The sequence below is a fragment of the Myotis davidii genome, unplaced genomic scaffold, assembly GCF_000327345.1.
Source record: "Myotis davidii unplaced genomic scaffold, ASM32734v1 scaffold269, whole genome shotgun sequence".
Lineage (NCBI taxonomy): Eukaryota > Metazoa > Chordata > Mammalia > Chiroptera > Vespertilionidae > Myotis > Myotis davidii.
The window spans coordinates 7,077,435-7,098,860 of NW_006383008.1; the positions used below are offsets into that span (position 1 = coordinate 7,077,435).

Genomic DNA, 21,426 nt, shown 5'->3' on the forward strand with positions numbered 1-21,426 from the left:
ACAGGCCGACCAGACACTTAGCATATTAGGCTTTTAGTATATAGGATATGATATAGGACTAGAGGCCCGGTGCACAAAATCTGTGCATGGGGCAGTGGGGGGGGGTGTGGTTCCTCAGCCCGGCCTGCACCCTCTCGCAATCCAGGACCCTGTGGGATCGGGCCTAAACTGGCAGTCGTATATCCCTCTTGCAATCTGGGACCGCTGGCTCCTAACTGCTCACCTGCCTGCCTGATTGCCCCTAACCACTTGCCTGCCTGCTTGATTGCCCCTAATCGCTTCTGCCTCGGCCCCCACTGCTGTGGCTTCGTCTGGAAGGATGTCCGGAATGACATCCAGAAGGTTGTTCAGCTGTCCGGTTTAATTAGAATATTATGCTTCTATTATTATAGATTGGCCTGGACTTTTTAAAAAGTTAGTATTATGCGGGGGAGGGGGAGGGTGGAGCTGAAAAAAAGAATCAGGAACTGTTCTACAGTAAAAGAGACCCCAGAGATAACACAAATTTACAAAAGATTCACTGGATCCTGAGCTGGTATCTATATAATAAAGAGCTAATATGCTAATAGTTTTGACACCCTCACGCGTAATGACCAATTAGCAGGAGGTTGCGTATGCAGCAGGTGTGGGTGGGTGGGGACTTGCAGAGTCGGGGACTTGCATGAGACTCTCGTCCCCATCCCAGTGCCGGAACCAGGGGACCTGAGGCTACGCCCCCGAGGCCACGCCCCCCGCCCCGGCTCCAGGACATGAAGCTGCATCCCCCGCCTGATGGGGCTTGACGGGGGTGGGGCCGGCCAGGTCTTGGTGTCGCCCAATGTGGGTGAGGCCGGCCGGACACTTCTATTATAGAGAAAGGGCAAATAGCAATATCAAAATATTTCCTCTAATTAATTCCCTTTTAATGAGCACAAATTTCGTGCACCAGGCCATTAGTAGGTATATATTACTTTTATAAACAGAAGCATAAACATGTTCTTTAAAAATTTAAATAAGCAGGCTTCAACAAAATCACATAGGCAGGCCCCTTCCTGTCAGCCCACCCACAGGCTCAGGGCAGTTTGCAGAACAGGAGGTCGGCCCAGGTGTCTCCCATCAGGTTTCCCCAGAACCTGGCGCACAGGGAGGCGGGGTGCTCGCTTACCTGGTGCTGGGTCTTACTCTCCATGTGCCCCAGCTTCGCATTCATCTTATCCTGAACCGATCCCAGCTCCGCTCTGATCTCCTCCACAGTCGCCTCCAACTGATTCTCCAGCTTGTTGATTAGGGGTTCACATCGACAGCCATTTATTGGTGCCTAAGAGGGAAACAAAAAAGGAATCGATCCAACTCATCTGGATCCTTCCAAAACTGAGTTCTGAGTGCCCATCCTGTGCCAGCCAGCACAGGGGGGTGCCGAGATGGACACAGGCTCAGCCCTGCCCTTACTGCGGAAGGTCCCGCAGGCCCAGGGTTGGGTCCAGGAGGCCCCCGGAAGAATCAGAGGGGGTAACGGAGTCCCAGGCTGCTTTTATCCTCTCCGGGACCTCAAGATTATCTAGTCACCGAGGGACCGCGCAGAAAGATCTGTGACCACCCCCGTTTGCCTGGGCCCAAGCAGCAGGAGGGTCTCACTGTTTAGGCGGGGCGGGCCACCTGCCTTTTGCTTAAAGCTCACACCCATTTAAGCCAATGCCGACAGTGGACATCAGCCCCCAGATATGGTGCTCGACAGGCACCCTGCGGCAGGCCGTGGTCCCATGTCCGACGGGGCTCGGCAGGTACCTGCATCACTTTCCCGTCCTTGCCCCGGTACAGCGTGTAGAGCTGGTACGCTCTGAACTCATGGGGAGGGGGTGGGGGTGAACATCGATGCCTGGGCTTCTTTTTCGGGTGATTATGAACATGTAAATTCTTCTGGTGTCCAGGCTGCTGGTCTGCAGGTGGGGTGGGGTCGGAAAATGCTGACACCTGTGGGAGAGGAAGACAGCACCCTCAACACTGTGACAACTGCAAGACCAACCCCTGGCCCGCGGCTCCGTCTCACCCACTTTTGGGCAGAGAACCCGGCCCGGCTTCATCTCATGGCGTCCTACTCCAAGCACCACATTCCAAAGAAATGCACCAGCAAGCTGACCTGTGCCTGCCGCTAACCAGGTTTAATGTCCGTGCTCTGGCCCCAAACCAGCCAGCGAGCGAAGGCGCCTTCTGGCCGTTGGGCATGAGGCTGTCCCAGGGCCCTCGGTCGCCGGCTCCCAGCCATCTCTGGGCGGCTTTCACGTGCCTCCTGACCTTGGGCCTTGACTTTCTCCTCCTGTTGTCCTTTGCTCGGGGCTCTGGGGAGGCCGACAGGCAATCTTCTCTGGCCTCTTCTTTTCTGGGTGCAGCCTGGTCACTGCTCGGGGTGTCTCCTGCCGAGACACTTCCCTACAGAGAAAGAGAGCGCAGACACAGGTTCGACTCGCCCCCTTGGCCTTTTTCAATAATGCTGTAAAATTCTGTTTGCAAGACTCCATCCACCACAGGACCCATGGGAACCTTTGCCAATGACAAATTTCAGACACAGGGCACTGCGTGGTGGTCTTAACTGTCCACGTGCACTTTCCCCAGGCAGTTGAACGTTTGGCTTTTACTTTATTTATTAGGTGTCAAACTAAACACTCTCAGATCTGACTCAACGTGAACTTCAAGAATCTCAGCATTGGAGATTTCTGTTCTTTTACATCTCAACAAAACACCACCCCCATTCTTCGCACGTGGATCCTCAAATCATAGCAGAGAGAACCCTCTGAAATGGAAAAAAAATGTTTCTGGTCCTTGTGAGAACTTTATAAAGTAATATTTAAAATCAAATTAGGAGAAGAATGAGTATTTGGAATAAACCTTTATGTGCCCCAAGTTCTCTCTCTCTCCTAGTCTTCCTCCTGGGAGTGGCGTAGTCCAGGGCTGCTGTGTATAGTAGTGCGAGCTGCACACGGGCACCTGGCAAGGGGGTAAGTGGGCACTGGGAACTGAAATCCAACTCAGACTCTAGTCACCATATGCGCCCCTGTTGCCCAGAGAGCATCTTTACCTAATTTGCACAGCCTCAGCCACTGCCTAAGCGGACAGAGAGGAAGCAGCCTTTGCCAGTGGTTCTCAAAATGCGATCACATCAGAGCCCCCGGGAGGACTGTTCAAACAGATCACTGGGGCCCAGCCAGAGTTTCTGATCAAGTGGCTCTGAGGGGAGGCCCCACACTCAGAAAAGCCCTGCTCCACACGACTACGGGCGCAGTGACAGAGAGGCAGTGCTGGCCACAGGGTAGCACAAGGCCACAGACACACGGGCTAGTGACCAGCATATGACGGTGCTGGGAAGTATGGGCAGCACACGCTTGGAAATCCAGGAGGAGTGGAGGACGTGAAGCCAAGGGAACAGACTGGCAATAGTCTGAGGGACCCCAGCGAAAGGAAGAGACCAGAGGACATGGCAGCCGCCAGATGAACCCGGAGTCAGCAGTTCCCACCCGAGCGCGGCTGGAGCTGGGGAGGGCGGGAGGGCTACCCCCACCTTGCTTTGTGCCACCTCATCTCTTGGCACAGACTGAGCTCTCCTCTCTTCCTTGAGCCTCTCTCTCTTTTTCCTCAGACTTCGCCCACGACTGAAGCGCAAGACCTGAAGGAGGCAAGAGCATCGTTACAACTGGTGCAGCACAGGCGAGAGGGGGTTCTCCTGGGACCTGGCGCTCTGACTACAGGAACTTCCAGCCCAACAGGGAGACCAAGCATCCACACTGACCACCTCATACCTGCAATGCCTCCTGCTGGGCGCTTTACAGACCCAGAGCTGGACACTGTCCCTGCCCTTAAGCAGCTTCCAGTCTACGACAGTAACAGGCATTTGTGTGCCAGGCCAGGGCCACCACGTTGGTGTGCAGGCTGTGCACTGCCAACCTCCAGAGGGCACCCCTCACAGGCAAGAGGCCGGGATATGAGTGGCGCCCCCTGGAATTGTGCAGAGCAGCAGTCCTAGGCCAGCACAGCCTCACTCACTAGCTTCGTACACTGGGCCCAAACGACCCATCAGATTTTCTCTTGGTCAAACCATATCCAAGTCATGTATTTGATTAAATAATACTGAGATACATCTATGATCCATGGTACCCACCATGGGGCAGGAACCTTTTCCCCCAAAGGAAACATTTGTTCAGCCCCTTAGAGAGGGGGAATGGACACAGGCAGGTACAGGGAATCCGACAGGCCCAGGGATGGTACCCAGCAGCTGTAGAGTCTCTGGGCAAGCTATCTGACACCTCTGCGCTCTATCTCCTCAAACGTAAACACAGGAAGAGTTGCTGGGATTAACCAAGACAAAGAAAATGGCTGGCACACCTCAGACCCTCAGTCACTGTCAGCTGCCTCCATGCCCAGAGTACGCTTAACCAGAGTATAGATGGAGACCAGCACTGGTCCAGCCCCACGCCCTTCCCCCAGCCCCTGCTCCCACTTCCAGGGTTCACCTCCTTTCACCAAGGAGGTCCAGAAGGTGGAAACACTTTTCAAGGTCACACTGTCTTTCTGCAATAAACATGTTATTCTCTTATATAAACAGACAAGGGCTCTCTGAAGATCCCCAAGTATTTTTCATCTCAGTTTCAGACTTTCTTCTCCTGTTCATATGTTCAAGTGACACCATGACAACAAAAAGAACCTTTACGGGCAGTGGGTATCGCATAAAGGGAAAACCCCTGACAATATCTGCCTGCAGGTAAACCTCATTTTTAAACCCTCTTCTCACCCGCTGAGCCAGCAGTTCTGAAAGTCTAGGGACCCCCGGGCCATGAGATTAAGACTTGTTCTAATATGAAGATGATGTGGCCCTTTTCACTCTCACTCTCTCCAGGGTGCACAGGGGCATTTGCCAGGGGCTGCATACGTGGTCATGCAGCAGAGAGCGGGCAGAAATCAATGAACCTGCTACCTTCTAAATAAGATGGACAGTAAGGAGATCTGCACAAATGTAAAACAATGTTGCTTTTCTTAGTTTTTGTTCTGATATTTTTTTTCACAAGATAATGCTATTTCTACTAACACAAAATGGACTTCCAATTTGTAAATTAATAAACACCTTTAATATTTCTCAAGTTTAATTTGAATTATGATAACTACTGATGAATAAAATTCACATAAACAAAGCTCCTGGTTGCCTCCAAAATATTTTAAAAGGGTCCTTAAACCAAAAGTCTGAGAACCACTGTCCTGAGCCATTTCTAAAGCTAAGTTTAGAATAATTAAAAGCCGAGTCTGATAAAAGGAAGTGACTCATTTAATGGACACTTACAACAGGACACAGTACCAGGTTCTGCCTGAAGTTCACTCTCAGAAGCACTATTGAACCATGTCAATCAAAAATGAGAAGTGACACTCAGAGGTCACCCAAGCTAAAAATAATCACCAGAAAAAATCCCTCCATAGACCATGTTACCAGCCATTGAAAAATCATGTATCCACCAAATGAAATATCAATCTTTTCCCGATTCACAGAAATCAGGAAATATTGATCTAAAGGCTTGGAAAGAAACATCCTTGGTTCTGCTGTGAACCATCAAAATCCATGGCCGACTAAGGCACCAAGGCACAGGGATTTCTTATTTCAGAAAAAACAAACAGGAAGGCTATTTCTGTAACAACAGAACAGCAGGCATATAATTTTATGCATATTCCAAAGTTCATTCTTTGTGTTGAGAATAGAGTTTAGCATGTACAATTATATAAAATAAACTTTCAAAAAATGTCATCCTATATGCTATTCAATGTGGGCGTGGAAAAACTTGCTTAAGCCGTTTTTTTTTGTTTTGTTTTGTAAATATATTCCTGCATGCCTCACACTGGGAATCGAGCCTACAACCCGGGGATGTGTCCTGACCAGGAATCAAACCGTGACCTCCTGGTTCATAGGACTACACTCAACCACTGAGCCACGCTGGCTGGGCGCGTGAGTCGTTTTTAACTGGAAACACTAAAGGAGAACTGCACAGGAAAACTGTCTGCGGATGATGATCCTTGGGCCCTGGAAGAACAGCTGGGTCAAAGGCCCATCAGTCTCTGTGTGCCTGGGATCAGCCACCCACAATACTCGATGAACTTCAGGTGGCTGAGCCACACGCTGGCGGTCCATCAAATTGCCAAACATGGAAATGCCAGATGATTGTGATGAATTCTGATAATTGTGATGAAAAGCATGTAGCACCTTGTGCTTTTTAGTCAGTGGAATCAGTCCAGGGTTCACGAACTGGCTCCACTGACGAGTTCTTTGTAAATAACTAGAGAGAAGCGCAGCCTTTTCGCAAGGAGCACTGACTTGCACCTGCCCGGGGCTCTGTGCACCTCCAGGGACCACTGAGAAGGACCAGCTCCACCCACAAGAGGGTGATCCACTTTGCAAAAGACAAAAACATTAGCCAATTCCAGAAGCTGCTTCTACCAGGCATGTTTTTGAAACTTAAATGCAACAGGGCCGTGCGGAACCCTGGGCTGGCTGGGACTGAGCCACGCGGCAGCCGGCTGGCGTCCAGGCCCTCCTTGGCTCCCTGACACGCACCTCCTTGCAGCAGTAGTCAGAACGCGGTGGGAAGGAAATCAGTGCTAACTATACTGTAACACAGAATAGCTCCAACTGGGAAATAACCTACATGTCCTATGTTAAGGAAATGGTTTAACAAAACAGGCAGCAATAAAAAATAATACTGTGCCTCCATTAAGATGAATAAGTGTGCTGACTGCAGAGCATTTTCCTATTACAGTTAGAATAGAGGGCACACTACAAAAGGCGCATATATTGTAGGCACAATTATGTAAAAATTACGTGTCAGGGGAAGGTAATATGAAGAAACAAAAGTTATTTCGGGGTGCTGAAATTATGGCTCGCTTATAAATTATCACTATAAAATTTCTTTATTACTTAAATAATTTCAACCTCAACTCAAATGATATGTCATCTTTTTTTTTAATTGACCGATTACCAAAATACCACTCTTTGATAAAAAGAAAATGATACCGTACTTAACTGCCTCTAAGTCAGTGGTTCTCAACCTTCTGGCCCTTTAAATACAGTTCCTCATGTTGTGACCCAACCATACAATTATTTTCGTTGCTACTTCATAACTGTAATGTTGCTACTGTTATGAATCGTAAATATCTGATATGCAGGATGGTCTTAGGCGACCCCTGTGAAAGGGTCATTTGGCCGCCAAAGGGGTCGCGACCCACAGGTTGAGAACCGCTGCTCTAAGTAGACATTTGCTGCTTCCTCTGCTCAGAATGGGCCCTCCTCCCACTTCTCTCTAGAAAACACCCCTGGACCACATGGTCCCATGGATGTGGCCATCTTCCTAAAGCCCCTGACACACTTGCTCAGGGTACTTGCCCCAAGCTCTCCGGCGATGTTTTAAACTGGAGCTTTTTCCTGGCTGAGTGCCCAGGGAGTTATAATCCAGGAAGCCAGTGGAGACAAAATCATGCCCATCCGTGAAGAACAGCCTGCTGGGCCTGAAGTCCTGGTGCCGGTTACCCCAGAAGCCCACTTGGGTCCCCACATTTCCCACGGCCTGGTTAGTGAGCCCCTGTTTAAGTCCGTTTGAATTGGCTTCAGGACATTGCAACCAGAGACTCCCAGTGACTTTGTAGCCCCACATAATCCATACAGCAGAAAATGCAGGAAGTCCTACCTGGGGAGCTTTAGTGAGGAGAAGAGCAACTTCCGGATTGTTGTGGTAGCGGGCGGTCTCCAGCGGGGTCTGGCCTGCCTGAGGAAGGGCACAGGGGAGGACAAGTGAGCACTGGCCACCAACCCCGCACGCATGTAGCTCACCTGGGACAGCAACCTGCACTCAGTCACACCAGCACCGAAACACGCATATGACGTGGCCCTGCTCTTGAGCCTCCTCCCAACATGGGAACCAAGTTCCACCTGAGGCCGCAGCAAGAGAGGGTAAGTGCTGACCCCATGGGCAGTGAGTGCTCCAGGAGGCAAGGGTCAGGGGCACTGCCCGCCTTGGAATGCTCTCTGGAAGGTGAAAAGCAGACAGGGCCAAGGTGGAAGATTTCAGTTGAAGAAACTCAAAGGATCATAAAATCCAGCCAAGCAATGACATGTCCCTGGAGAACAGGAAAGAAGACACCTGGACGGGCAGGTGAGGGCCCAGCCAGAGTCTCAGGAACTGGATTGCGAAACAAATGAGGAAGCTCTGGCCATAATGGAGGCTCTAGGGCGGGTAAGCCAAACACCGAGAATTGATAACAGTGGGATTCCAAGCCTGGGGAAAGTGTTCAAGGCATGAGGGGAGAGGTACCATAAGGTACCACCCATAAGGTACCAGAACTGTGAGGAGGGAGGGGAAACTACCCACAGGAGCCTTCACCGGATTCAACCCCCGTGACTTCTAGACACTCACACAACTGTTCTGGCCCCTCGAGTCTGATTCAGGAGGGCACAGACCACAGAGCAGCCTGGAAAAACAGGCACCTGAGCTGGTGGCTGCTACAGGATCTGGGAGAGAGGAGAGGAGGGTGGTAGAGGAAGGGCAGAGGGAGGGAGATATTGAGAAAGGAGTGAGTGAGATAAGGTGATTTTGGAGAAAAAGGAATTAGAAGTTGTGAGGATGATTAATCTGATGACCATATGGCCATTTTCTTGAGGACCACACCTGTGAACAGTTCACATCCCTTTACTTAGACATCCCTGACCTTTTCACACCAGGGTGTGCTCATGTCAGCCAGGAATCTAAAGATGAGTCCTCAGGGCTTGTCAACTCATGGGGCAGCTAAACTCAAGAGGCTCCCAAGTCCACCTGAGAGCCCCAGGGGTTATGGCTTTTGGAACCCTACATTCTTCCAGAGTGAACCTGGCGAGGCTATGTGCCCTCGGAGTCTGTAGGAGGTGAGGTAGCAACAACATGCCCCTTCTGCAAAGGGGTGGAAAGGGCTTTAGAAACCATTGCTGCAACTCGACTTACATTATTAACAATGGTTACATCTGCTCCCGCTTCCAGTAAGATTTTAACCACCTTCTTATGATTTAGGGAAGCAGCAACATGAAGCGCTGTGTCTCCGGCCTGAAATTAATCAGAAGAAAGTTTGCTAAACCCCATCTGGTCATGGCCCACAGCCCTCCAGCTTTTCGTCCCATGCCCTGCTGGTGGCTTTTCAAAGTCAATCTACAATTTGACTGAGAGGGCGGCCTTTGCTCAAGTGTTATGTGGATCTCTCTAAAGTTCATCGAACTAAATGAGCTATGCACAATGACCACACTCCTTTTTGACTGGAGATGCCACAGGTAAAGTAATGCTGGGCTGGGTTGTTGAGAATGGTCAGACCTGGATCCTACACTAAGGCAGGGTGGCAGGTAGCCATGTCCCACTGCCCAGGCAGGGGAGAGGGCAGAAAACCCTTGGTTTCTGAGTGCTAGAATGAGGATGTGCGGGGCCGCTGGGAATCACTTGCAGGCTCACGGTGCTCTGTGCTGAGAACCAGTGTTCATGGAACACCAGCTGTTTCCAATTTCTCACCAAATAGCCTGTAAGTTCATACAGTGGGGCCTTGACTTACGAGTTTAATTCATTCGGAGACCGAGCTCCTCGTTAAGGAGCTCGTTAACTCAAGTTACTCTGTCAACTCAATGCAAAAAATCGGTGGACAGTTGGTATCTCAAAAAACTCGTTAGTCGGGACACTCGTAAGTCAAGGCCCCACTGTATTTTCTTTACAAAAGAAAAAAATGTTTTCAGACAATCAACTATGAAAGGAGGATTTGGACAAATGCAGCGTGGTGAGTCAATTCTAAATGCAGTTGCTGGATTTTTGTTGTTCTTTTTTAACTCCAGACAGAATAATATAAATAAGCCAGTCAAACGTGGGAGAAGTACAGTAATTCGCTCTCCGCCATCAGGTGATCAGGTGGAGCACTCTGATGCGTTTTTCCTGACAGCATGAGCATTCAGTCACCCAGGCCTCCTTCGCCAGTGTGTGCCGGGGACTCATTTCATTGCTGAGTCACTTAGCTGTGTGCTGGGGGCGGGGAGCTGTGTAGCCGTGGTTTCCAATCTTGGCTGCTCACTGGAATCAGGCGGGGAGCTTTAAAAACTACCGATGCCTGGGTCCCGCCCCAGACATTCTGGTGGAGGGTCTGGGGCGGGGGAGGGGGCGTTGGGCCTGGTGATTTTTCAAAGCTCCCAGGTGACTGAAACACGACCACGGGTGAGAAGCACCGGTTAGTGGGGGCTGTGTAGGGTAATCTGATGAACCAGAATCCTCTGGGAGGCTGTAGAATGATGACTTGGCTATTGAGCCGGGTCAGTGGTCTCAATCCTACCTGCACACCCAGGCCAGGAGCTCTTTATAAACCCCATTACGTGGATATTCTGGACATTTAAGCTGGGGTGGAATTCAGCATTGGTGTTTTTAATTCCTGTTGATTCTTATGTGCAGCCAGGGTTAGAAACCACCACAACTGGGCATATTCAATCTGAATAACGCTCTATGTTTTAAATTTCAGATAAATGTACCCAAACTCAGAAAAGCCAAACAATGCATCGCTCAGGTATCAATAAATATCAATTGTTTAAAAACAATCTAAATAACTACTGAAAGTCAAGCACATTTCCAGGAACACTGTAATAATCACAGTTTTATTTCAAACCCCCATTGTATGGCACAGAGATAGGTCATGTGCCCAAATTCACAGAAACCAGCAGCTCCATCAGCTCGGTAAAGTGGCAGCGCAAGTCGTGAGATGCCTTTCCCTTGCGTATGATTAAGCCACATTCTTGCCGGTTTCCTTTGTAAAATCACATTAAAAACAAAACCCCACCCCGGGATCTCCAGGGGATGTTCAATATGCAAATGCGGTGGTATGCACTGGGATGATAAGGAGGCCGGATATACCAGGGCCACTGGCCGAGTGCCAGGCAGAGAGAGGCTCCCAGCAGCTTCTGCTCCCGTCTGGGCTCAGAGGCCTGTCAGTGAGCCTTGTGGGAAGGGGCTGGGCAGCCATGGGGAGGGCACATGCACTGACCTGGTTCTTTTCATGGACAGAACAGAAAGCACTGAGGAGGACCTTAATGATGGACAAGTGATTATAGCGCGCGGCAACGTGCAAACAGGTGTCGCCTGCCTGCGGACAGAAATCACACTCTAAGCACGGTCTGAGTGGTTACAAAACAAGACAGAAAGTAAAAAGGAAGAGCATTTAAAAGCTGGCAGACTAGTGTATATTCTTTAGAGGGCGTCGGCCTGAGTGATAAGCTTCTCTTTCACCCACGGAGCCTCCGCTCGGGGACTCCCAGCCCTTTGCTGCTGTCTGCAGCCCTGCTGATCTTCCTCCACGCACTTCTCTGCTTTCAGGTTTCAGACGCTGGGTGCATGCTCCCCATGAGACCTCCTCAATAGCCAAGACAGGTTCTGCTCACCCAGCACCTGATAAGAACCCACTGACCCCACCGTCTCCTAGAAGCCAGACTGGGAGTACACGGAATGAAGACCACGAGCACTGCTTTGGGAGCGAGCCTTCCCCTCAGAGATCTGTCATGGCTCTACGGACAGGGCAGCAGGGCAAGTGGCTGGATTTTAAGATCACATGTCTTCTAAAAAATTCAAGCACCATCCCATATTAGTCGGACCCCAATATCCCACATGGAGCAGTGCAGTCTGGGGAGCTGGCACGGCATAAAGAGGGGAGTCAGAAAGACTCAGGGTCAGGGTTTTCCTTAGTGGTCACAGGCCACGCTCCCCCAAAGACAACAAAACTGGAGACAAAGTCCTGATAGTCTGCGGCATTCTCCTCACATTCTATTCCGGTGCTGTCTAGCGATGGCGACCATTCAGCATGGTTTTCTCCCCAGATTAAGGAGCGAAGCTCACAGCCGAGGTGCGGGGCATTCTAAGAAGCACCCTCGATGTGTCTGCCCCCAACTAAGGCCATTTCTTAAAGAGATGCCGCAGTCAGGTTCCCTCGTCGAGTGGCTGGGGCCTGGGACTCAGAAAGGAAGGGCAGCTCTTTGCGGAGAGAGGGACACCAGGTGACCTCTCAGGCCGGCATCCTCTCAGACTACTGACCACCAGCTCATTCCCAGGATGCCTCTCACTGGGTTGTAGAGGCAGTGGGGCATGTAGCATCAGGAGACCTCCCCTGCACACATCATTCAGTGTTTGCAGAGACCTTCTTAGGACACTTAGCGGTTTCCTAGATTCATTCACCAGCACACACTATAGGAAATGATAAAACAAATTGAGGTCGAGGAGTGAGGTGAAAAGGATGGGGAAAAGGCAGTTTTTCCAAGTCTCCTGATTCCACCTCTCATGCTCCTAAATGACCCTTTAGGAAATTAACCAAAAAATGAATGCTTTATAGATAGCCCCAGACACTTTTCATTTTTATTTTCTAGATGTTAACACTCAAGAATGCTCTCAGGGTTGTTTTCTAAGGTGACTGACACAGCGAGCAGGACAGAAGCCGGTGTTGTTCACCCACGTTATTTTTGAGGTCGGCGCGGGACCCGCCCAGCAGGAGGACGCGCGTGCTCTGGGAGTGGCTGTTCTGGCAGGCCAGGTGCAGGGCCGTGTTCCCCGCCTTGGAGAGAGGCAAGAGAAGGGAGGACACGTTAGCAACTCGGTGCTCCGCAGCCCCGCACGGAGCAGACCTTACAGAGGGGTGACACAGAAGAAAAGTCAAAGCTCATATTCGCTGCTTCCTAAGGGGCAGACCCAGAAGGGGTTTCAGTGGCAAGAACGTTTAATTAGGAACCCAAACAGGAAGAGAGCGAGAGTCACATCTGTCATAAAACCGTGGTTCCAAGGCCTGGCTCTGCCTCTTACAGGTTGACAGGCACTGGTCAAGGCTCTTAATAGCCTCAGCCTTGAATGCCTTACCTGTAAAATGCAGCGTGACCCGTTATGCTGAGGCTGTGAGGATGGACTCAGGGCCCAGGAGGGGATTTCCTTAACGATAAAATGCTGTGCACATGCCTGTGGTATGTTCCTTTTAGAGAAGACTGCAACACGGATAAAAGCTGTGGCTACAACACTGCCAATGAAGGCAGAGAGGATAAAACAGGCCACCTCCTACGTGCAGGCTAACGGTACCTAAGATTATACTGTAGCCTTTTTCAAATTGTCCATTCTCGTATTTTTCTTGAAACAAAATTTGAACTATGGAAAAGATCGCCACATAACAGGCAACACAACTGCGCCTGTCACTTAGCATACGGATAGGGCCCCTCTACCTTCAACATGCCACATCGAAATGACAGCCCAGGTCAGAATGATGCCCCAGCGACCTGGCAGAAAGAAGTCACAAACAGAACTCTGTGAGGCTATGGGAGCAGGGCCTGTAAGGCTGCTGCTACCCCTAGAAAAGTAACCAAATAAGAGGCAGCGAGGGGAGAGCTCTGGGGGTGGTCTGAGCGAGGCCTGGAGTGCTCAGGGGGTTAAAGACATAGTGTCTGTCCTGCCGAGCTTATAAGCCGGGTCGGGCTGCAGCTGTGTGGCCTCTAAGCTTCTACCCTGCCTGTTGCTGGCTCTTCCCTCACCTAGTTTACTCCTTCTGGACCACAGTGCACTGTCTGCCCACACTCAGGAATGTTATTTCCTTACCTTTTGGAAAGAGAAGTGAGTCATTAAAAATAAAAAAAGAACAGGGGAAAACTGTCTGCTGCCAGTTCACTTACCTTCCCTCTCCTAACCTCACCTCTGACCGCCCAGGTAGGCTTTCCTCCTCACTGTGGCCTCCAGGAAACCAGAGGCGCTGACAGCCTGAGGGTTCAGTGAGCATAATGTCCATCAACCCTTTGCCGCCATATGAATCCCCTGGCAGCCGGCACAAATGCTGCACAGCTGCCGGTCTAGGGACTCTGATTCACTCTGCCTGGGGGTGGGGCCTGGCACTCAGGTTTGTGCACTGAAAGCCAAGCATTCTGGGGAACCCCTCAGCAGGGCAAACGGGGGCAGCTGGTCACCCAGGCCCAGCCATCAGGGTAGATTCACTTTTTTATTTTTTGTGGTTGTTTTTTCTTTCCCCCCTTTTAAGTCAAGGCCCCACTGTATTTTGCCAGTGAGAAAATATCAATTATGCTGAAAAGCATTTGGATCAAGAAAATGAAAAACCAAAGTTAAGCATAAACAAAATATGGTACATTCATGCAATGGAATATTGCTCAGCAATCAAAACGAATGAACTAATCCCCCATGTAAGCACACGTGAGAGTCTTAAAAACAGTACGCTAAGTGAGAAAAGCCAGATACAAAGGCTGCGTATCGTGATTCCATTTAGATCACCTTCTGCGAAAGGCAAACAAATTGGTGGTAGCCAGGAGCTGGAAGGGGGTGGGTGAGTGGGGGATTGTCACTAAAGGGAACAAAGGAACTTTTGGGGGTGATTCTCTACCTTGATTGTGGTGGTGGTTACACAACTGTACACATTTATCTAAATTCATAGGACAGCACACTTAAGAAAGATGAACGTTACTGTATATGAATTATACCTCAAAACCTACTATTTAAAAATGTGACCCAGGAGACATACTGTCAGACATTTTTCCCCAATCTAAGGAGTAAGACAGATCCCCCAATCAGGGCTGCGAAGCTTGCTGAGGAAGAAGCACACTTCTTATGCAATGGAATATGATTCCGTCTTTAAAAAGAAAAACCCTGTCGTTTGTGACAACGTGGATGAACCAGAGGACCTTTTGCTAACTGAAATAAGCCAGGCAGAAAAAGACAGATACTGCATGGTATCCCTATCGGTGGAATTTAAAAAAGAAAACGTCAAACTCAGAGGAACGTGGCCAGGAGCAGGGGGAATGGGGCGACCTTGGTAAAAGGGTACACACTTTTAGTTATAAGATAAACAAGGTCTGAGGATCTAACGTAGAGCATGGTGATTATACTTGATAACACTGTATTGTATAACTGAAATTTACTAAGAGGAGAATCTGAGTGTTCTCACTAAATAAATAAATAATAAATGTAAATATGATGGATTAGTTAATAAACCTAATGGGAGGAATCTGTTCACAATGTACGCACTTTAAATATGTTAAAGTTTACTTGTCAGTTATACCTCAATAAAGCTAGGGGGTGGGGGTGGGGAGAAGAGCCTTTCTAGAGGTTTCCCCAGAGACTGTGGCTGGCGCAGAACGTACAAGTCCCTCTTTCGGAATGGCCCCTCACCTGCGCTTCCAACCGTCTCTGCTGTCTGACCTGGAGTGAGGCCTTGTGGCTTTCCACGATAGTTAGGACAGGAGGCAGTGGGGCAGAGCAGACAGACCCGGGCTAGGCTACGGCCCTGACTGACTCACAAACGAATCGTATGTTTCAGTCCAGGACACACTGGCTCCCCCTTACGCTTCCTTATCCATGAGCTGGAAACCACCTACTTCTCAGAGTTGGTATAACTCACTCACGTTTCAGACCCTGTACCAATTTGGGGAAAGGGAGCAGCCACCTACTCACTCACTCACGTTTCAGACCTGTACCAATTTGGGGAAAGGGAGCAGCCACCTGCCTGCTGCGAGCGAGCCGGGCATTACTGGAGACATGACGGTACATGGCTTGCTGCTTTCCCCCAAACATTTAACCAGTAATGACAGCACAGGGCTGTGTGCAGTGCCTCGGGAGCACTGCAGGAAACAGCCGCATGGATCTTCCTTCGGGGGGTGGGGACCTGTCCTGGGGAAGGGGTGGGGGTCTACAGGCAGAAACGAGGAGCAGCTACCCCAATGGGAGTGGGCCATCAGAGGGGACAGTGAGCCAAGCTGAGCACAGGAGGCACATGCGGGGAAAGGCAGAGGGAAGAGGCTCCAGACGTGAGCGGAGGCCACTCTGGGGAGGCCCGAGACAGCGTCCGGCGGAGGGGCTTTCCCGCAAGGTTTCCGGGCAGCAGGCAGAGGGGCTAGGCCAGCTGATAAGGCTGCTGGGAGGCCTCTGAAATCCAGGGACACATCAGTCATGAGCACGGAAGGAGGGGTGGAGTGAAAAGGGTGAGATGTGGTGAGTGACTGGAGGGGGAGACAGAGGAAAAGAGGATGGAGAATGCTGCTGTCCGCTCCTGCCTCCATGAGGACAAACGCAGGCGGATAAACCAATGGCTAAGCAGTGAGAGCCAGAGGAGGTCAAAGGAAGCCAAAGGCCCCAGGGGTTCTCTTGCTCACCAGGCAGACTCTGCTCTCCACGGGGTTTCGGGCTTCCACTTCCCTGCTGGTTCCTGCTCCCTGGGCGCTCTCTGCTCTGGGAGGAGGAGCCCGCAGCCATCCTCACCTGTGAATGAGTTCTAGCACCTGCCGGGCCTCACCTTGTTCTTGGCGAGCACGTTGGCTCCTGCTTTAACCAGCAGCTTGACTGACTGGCTGAACCCGTGCCAGGATGCTTCATGCAGGGCCGTGTTCCCGTCCTGAGGAACAGAGAGAGAGACCACGTCACCCGGCCTCATTCGCCTCGTAACGTCCATGCGTCAGAGTGAGTTTTCAGGGCACCCCACACGCCTTCCCACTGGGGTTTCTCATCGGAATCACAGAGCCCAGAAAAAGAGGCGAGTGGCTAGTTCCTCCATTCTCCCAGAAACAGCACTTAACAAGGACCATTCTAGATGCATTCTAGATTCGTGATGTACAATGGATGCCTTAGGCGTCGGGGCTTAAGTGTCTTCGGGAACCCCTGTTGAGAAAGGCAGTCGCATTGAACAGAACGCATCACCAGGACTAATGTCCATTCCTTCCCACCTCCATCACCCCTTGGGCTCTGCTCTGCTCCTGGCCCCAGAGGTAATCCTGCAAAGATCGGACAAATACAGAGTCCAGCTTCATGAATTCCAGGGCCCAAGAACCAGATAGGTAGATTGCTCCTTCCTTTTTCTTCCCCAAATTCTAATTTTACCCAACTTAATCCAGAGGCCTCAGGGCCCCAAAGAACTGAGCAGGTACTGTGAAAACAGGATTTGTGAAAAAAAGTAAATAAGTGTCCCATATAGGTGGCTTTTAAATAAAAACCAACCGATTAAACATAGCTTGCGTTTGCTTAACCATACACACACACACACACACACACATACACACACATATATTTAGTGCAATGAACTGAGTGGGGTGGGGCGTGGAGGGTGGGACTCGGGGAGGGGGCATCATGGAGAGGAGCAGCAGAAACACCCTCTGCGCTGTTCCAGGCTCGGGGCAGTCAACTCTAGGCCGGAGCAGGTACACTCCCCAGTCGTGTCCAGGGTCTGCTTTAGCCTTTCAGCCACACCAAGACAAGGCGGAAAGCCGCCGACACTCACAAGGGGAAGGCCAGGGAGTGGGGCCTGTGGAAAGGGCAGGGGTGATGTGTGGCCTGGCCAGGGGGACTGACTGCACAAAGCAGGAGGCAAAGGGAAAGCGACTGGAGGGGGGCAGGGGCTGCTGGGACGATCCGCTCCGTGACCCGAGGGGCACGCAGGTGTGCTCAGGAAGCGGAAACGCACGGAGCTGCACTTAGTATTTGTGCATTTTTCGGTGTATACACTTGAATAAAAAGGTGTTTAAAAAGTAAACAGGATGAATTGCTCTGCATTGGAAAGTTCCATGTTTTAAGGTTGCTTGACAATTTAAGAACACTGTATTAACATATGTCATTGGGATTTATTAAAAAATTTTATTTTGCTTATTTTTTTCTTCCACTATTGTTTTAAAAATTAACAAGCTCACTTATCAAAAAAAGAAAGAGAAGGAGGAGGAGGAGGAGAAGACGACGAAAACAGCTGGGGGTGGGAGAAGCATGGCACATGCCTTTCCCCATTAACACCTCAACATATCATTACTTCTAAACTTTTTTTTTGGGGGGTGGGGGAACCATTTATGTTTATGTGGTTGCCCACTGCTGCCATAAAACAGGGGGAAGATTAAAAAATAAATTTAGCCTTGGCCAGTGTGGCTCAGTTGGTTGGGTATCATCCCAAGCACCAAAAGGTTGTTGGTCTGATTCCTGGTCAGGACACAGGCCCAGGTTGCTACCTTGATCCCTGGTGTGGGGCGTGTAGGAGGCAGCCAAATGATGTTTCACTCTCACATCGATGTTTCTCTCTCTCCCCCTCTCCCTAAAAATCAATAAAATATATAGTTTTCAAAATAAATAAATTAAAAATGTTTTTCATTTACTGGAATATCAGATATTCTAAGTACATTTGGGCTGGTTTCATCATATTAAATCCTGAGGGATAAGCCTCAGGAATGATAACATCTTGCGTGTGGGTCCTCAGGCTGGCCCCTCCCACTTCACCTTGTCTTGTCGGTCCAGGGCACAGCCCTCCTGGGTGAGCGCCGAGATGACCTCAGTGTTCCCCACCACGGCCGCACGGTGCAAGGCGGTCTGATCCCCCTGCAGGATGACACGGAGGCAGGAACAGGAGTCAGCTCTCCCAGCACCCACTCCACTCCCTCCGTCACAGGGCACCTCCCACACAAAGCAAACTGGTTACCACGACGCGCAAGGCAGGCTTTGCGGTCAGGTTAGTAGACAACACGCGGCAGGCGGAGCAATTTTATTCAGTGGGAACGTTAAGCCAACCGCAGAACGGTCCTTGGCTGCAGAGCTAACCTCAGAAAGAAGGTCCAGCCCTCACCTGCTGCCCCGGGGTATGGCAGTGTTCAGCTGGGCTGTAGCTGTCACACCTGTAAGGAGTGGGTCTGAGAGCACGGCTGTGTGTGCTATGCAATTAGGGCAGCAATGCCGGGAATCTTTACTCCCTACTGCAGCGGTTCCCAACCTGTGGGTCGCGACCCCTTTGGCGGTTGAACGACCCTTTCACAGGGATCGCCTAAGACCATCCTGCATATCAGATATTTACACTGCGATTCATAACAGTAGCAACATTACAGTTATGAAGTAGCAACGAAAATAATTTTATGGTTGGGTCACAACATGAGGAACTGTATTTAAAGGGCCAGAAGGTTGAGAACCACTGCCCTACTGAGTCCCCTAGCTCCCTGCTTCCAGAGAAATCGCCATCCTGCCATGCAGGTAGCAGCACTCATGATCTGATGGTGGGAGTGTATTTGCTGACTGACTTGTGCTGACCACGAGCAATGACGGGTTTATGCTGTGTCATCGCCGGATTCCAGGGATGCCAAGCCATCACTGCACATCTCTACCAAGCCTCTTCTGATCTTTCCTGACAACACCCTCACTGATGTACGCTGTATTTGACCCCTTTCTCTGTGATCAGATTCCTGAAATTGCAGACCTCCTCTTTCTCTATCAGGGTGCCAAAGGGAACTTGACTCTTTCTAATCGCAGCTGGGAAAAGGAATATATGCTCTTAGAGCAGTGGTTCTCAATCTTGGCTGCACATTAGAATCACCTGGGAATCTTTTTAAAATCCTGATTTCTGGGCCTCATCCTCTGGAAATTCTGTTTCTTTGTTACTAATGTTGTGACCTCACCCCATAACAAAGAGACAGAATTTCCAGAGGATGAGGCCCAGAAATCAGGATTTTAAAAAGATTCCCTGGTGATTCTAATGTGCAGCCAAGGTTGAGAACCACTGTCTTAGAGGCAAGACAGTCAAGACTGTTAGGAGAGTTCTGAAGTGCCCTAAGAGCACATCTGATCTCTGACAAGCACTCAGCATGTCAAGCTGAGACGAATGGAGTCCAATCTGGGGTCCAAGTCCACAGGGGAGGTAAGTGATCAGTGGAAAATGTTTCTTCACTGGTAAAAGGAGGGGTGATGATCCTCAGGGTCCCTCCCTTCCCTGGGGTTCTGTGATTTGGTTGATAAGAGTTTGCATAAATGAAGTTTCCTAGTGGAGAACCAGAGGAGCAATCACCCTGGGGCATCCCTGGCCCCTAGCCTGAGAGAGGAAAGGGAGATGATTATAAAACAGAAAACCTTAAGATTTTTCAAGGAGGAATGCTCTGCTACCTATAAATAACCCTAATGAAATTCTGGTTCTACTTACTAAACTCCCTGGAATTAAAAACAATACACTTTAAAAGCACTTAATTGGAAAAAATGTTCTAGAGATGGATAATGGTGATGGTTGCACAACACTGTAAATGTACTTAATGCCACTGAGCTGTATGGTTACAATGGTAAATTTTATGTTATGTACATTTTATCACAATAAAAAAGCACTTAATGCTATTTAAAACTCAAATTCACTTTCTTTAGATTAAAAATCCCCCCTTAGAAATCCACGAGAAGTGATTTTTATTTTCTGCCTTATACTTTTTAATGCCTCCCAACTTTTTGTACTTAACATTTAATTTTTTGTACCAGGAAAAACAGCTATTTATTAAAAGTCTGAGCTGTAATGGACTGTGTGGCAGAATTCTTTCTCACTGTTCATTTGTAGAACTTGGGAGAGATTTCCGCAGTGTCGGTCAGGACATGGAGCCCCATCACCAGGACTTCATCCACTGTCCGCAGATCCCTGCCCTCGGCACCCTACGCTATTATTCCCATTATAAATTAAGTGTAGAGTTGGTTTTTCCCCACCTTCCCAGGCCCCTCGTTCAAAGAGGATCCTGTCTTTGGGACATGCAGGCAAAAGAAGACCATGGCCCGTGCGGCAGCAGCTGCAGTGTGCCAAGCCATTTCACATCCATTTCAAACATTGTAAGAAGTGTCTCCAGATGACATACACTTATTGCCCAGACAAGTGATCATATGAAAAACTGCCCGTGTCTTAACTTTTTAAGTTTCTATAAGAATTTCTAAGACTGCCCATCTCCCTATCAGAACGGTGATGGATTTGCACAAAATGGACCTCGAGTGCAATTTGTTAATACTGACCTGATCTGGCACTCTGTTCTCGGTCAGAAAGGTGAGCTTGAGGCTCACCCTTTCAGCGTAAATACTGACTTGGCCAGCCAGACTGGTAATGGTAAGAGGCCTTTTAACATTCCCACAAACTGCAGGCACTTTAACGAATACTCCTTGGACCCACCAGAACAACCTTTCACAGAACAAAACTTAACCACTCCGCCATGCTGTGCATAAAGTGTGAGCAGTAAGCCCTGGACACGGGTGGCATCAGCCTCTCCGGCCACCCAAGTCACCTCACAAAGGGCCTCTGCTGATTAGGGCACGGTCTACCCTATGCATTGCTTTCGGTCAAATGTTTTATTGTGTTTCACAAGCTGCCACTAAATCATGAATTGAGGCAGCTTTGGAGCCAGAATGTAAACATCATTTAATACTTTCTTTTAACATGAATCTACTGTATTTACTTCCCTTGAGATAACTTTCCTTTGTGAAAGTCTAGCTCAATGCGAGAAGCTAAATCTAACTTTTAGTTCAGCCCTTAGGAACCAATTTCTAGATGGATTAGCAAGACTCAAAGAGAGATTTGCCCGGCCAGCATGGCTCAGTGGTTGAACATTGACCTATGAACCAGAGATCATGCATCCATTCCCAGGCAGGGCACATGTCCAAGTTGTGGGCT

The 21,426-nt window shown here is 49.6% G+C and overlaps 1 protein-coding gene across 8 annotated transcripts in view; it reads right to left on the reverse strand.

The window, feature by feature from the left end:
- ANKRD6 (ankyrin repeat domain 6) overlaps positions 1 to 21,426 on the reverse strand; it is a 166,225-nt gene that overhangs the window by 23,037 nt on the left and 121,762 nt on the right. For 3 of the 8 annotated variants that reach the window (XR_001512234.1, XM_006778258.2, XM_006778257.2), the window contains exons 4-13: positions 18,258 to 18,356; positions 16,303 to 16,401; positions 12,487 to 12,585; positions 11,032 to 11,130; positions 8,976 to 9,074; positions 7,689 to 7,766; positions 3,533 to 3,637; positions 2,272 to 2,406; positions 1,765 to 1,950; positions 1,145 to 1,297 (exon numbers count right to left, since the gene is read on the reverse strand). Coding sequence is in view for 7 of the 8 variants with exons in the window: in XM_006778258.2 (XP_006778321.1) it covers positions 1,145 to 1,297; positions 1,765 to 1,950; positions 2,272 to 2,406; positions 3,533 to 3,637; positions 7,689 to 7,766; positions 8,976 to 9,074; positions 11,032 to 11,130; positions 12,487 to 12,585; positions 16,303 to 16,401; positions 18,258 to 18,356 (1,152 nt within the window). In the remaining variant the exon portion in view is untranslated. Of the gene's footprint in view, positions 1 to 1,144; positions 1,298 to 1,764; positions 1,951 to 2,271; positions 2,407 to 3,532; positions 3,638 to 7,688; positions 7,767 to 8,975; positions 9,075 to 11,031; positions 11,131 to 12,486; positions 12,586 to 13,701; positions 13,888 to 16,302; positions 16,402 to 18,257; positions 18,357 to 21,426 lie in introns of those variants that run through there. The other 5 variants (XM_006778260.2, XM_015557681.1, XM_015557682.1 and 2 more) reach the window with 5 other exon arrangements.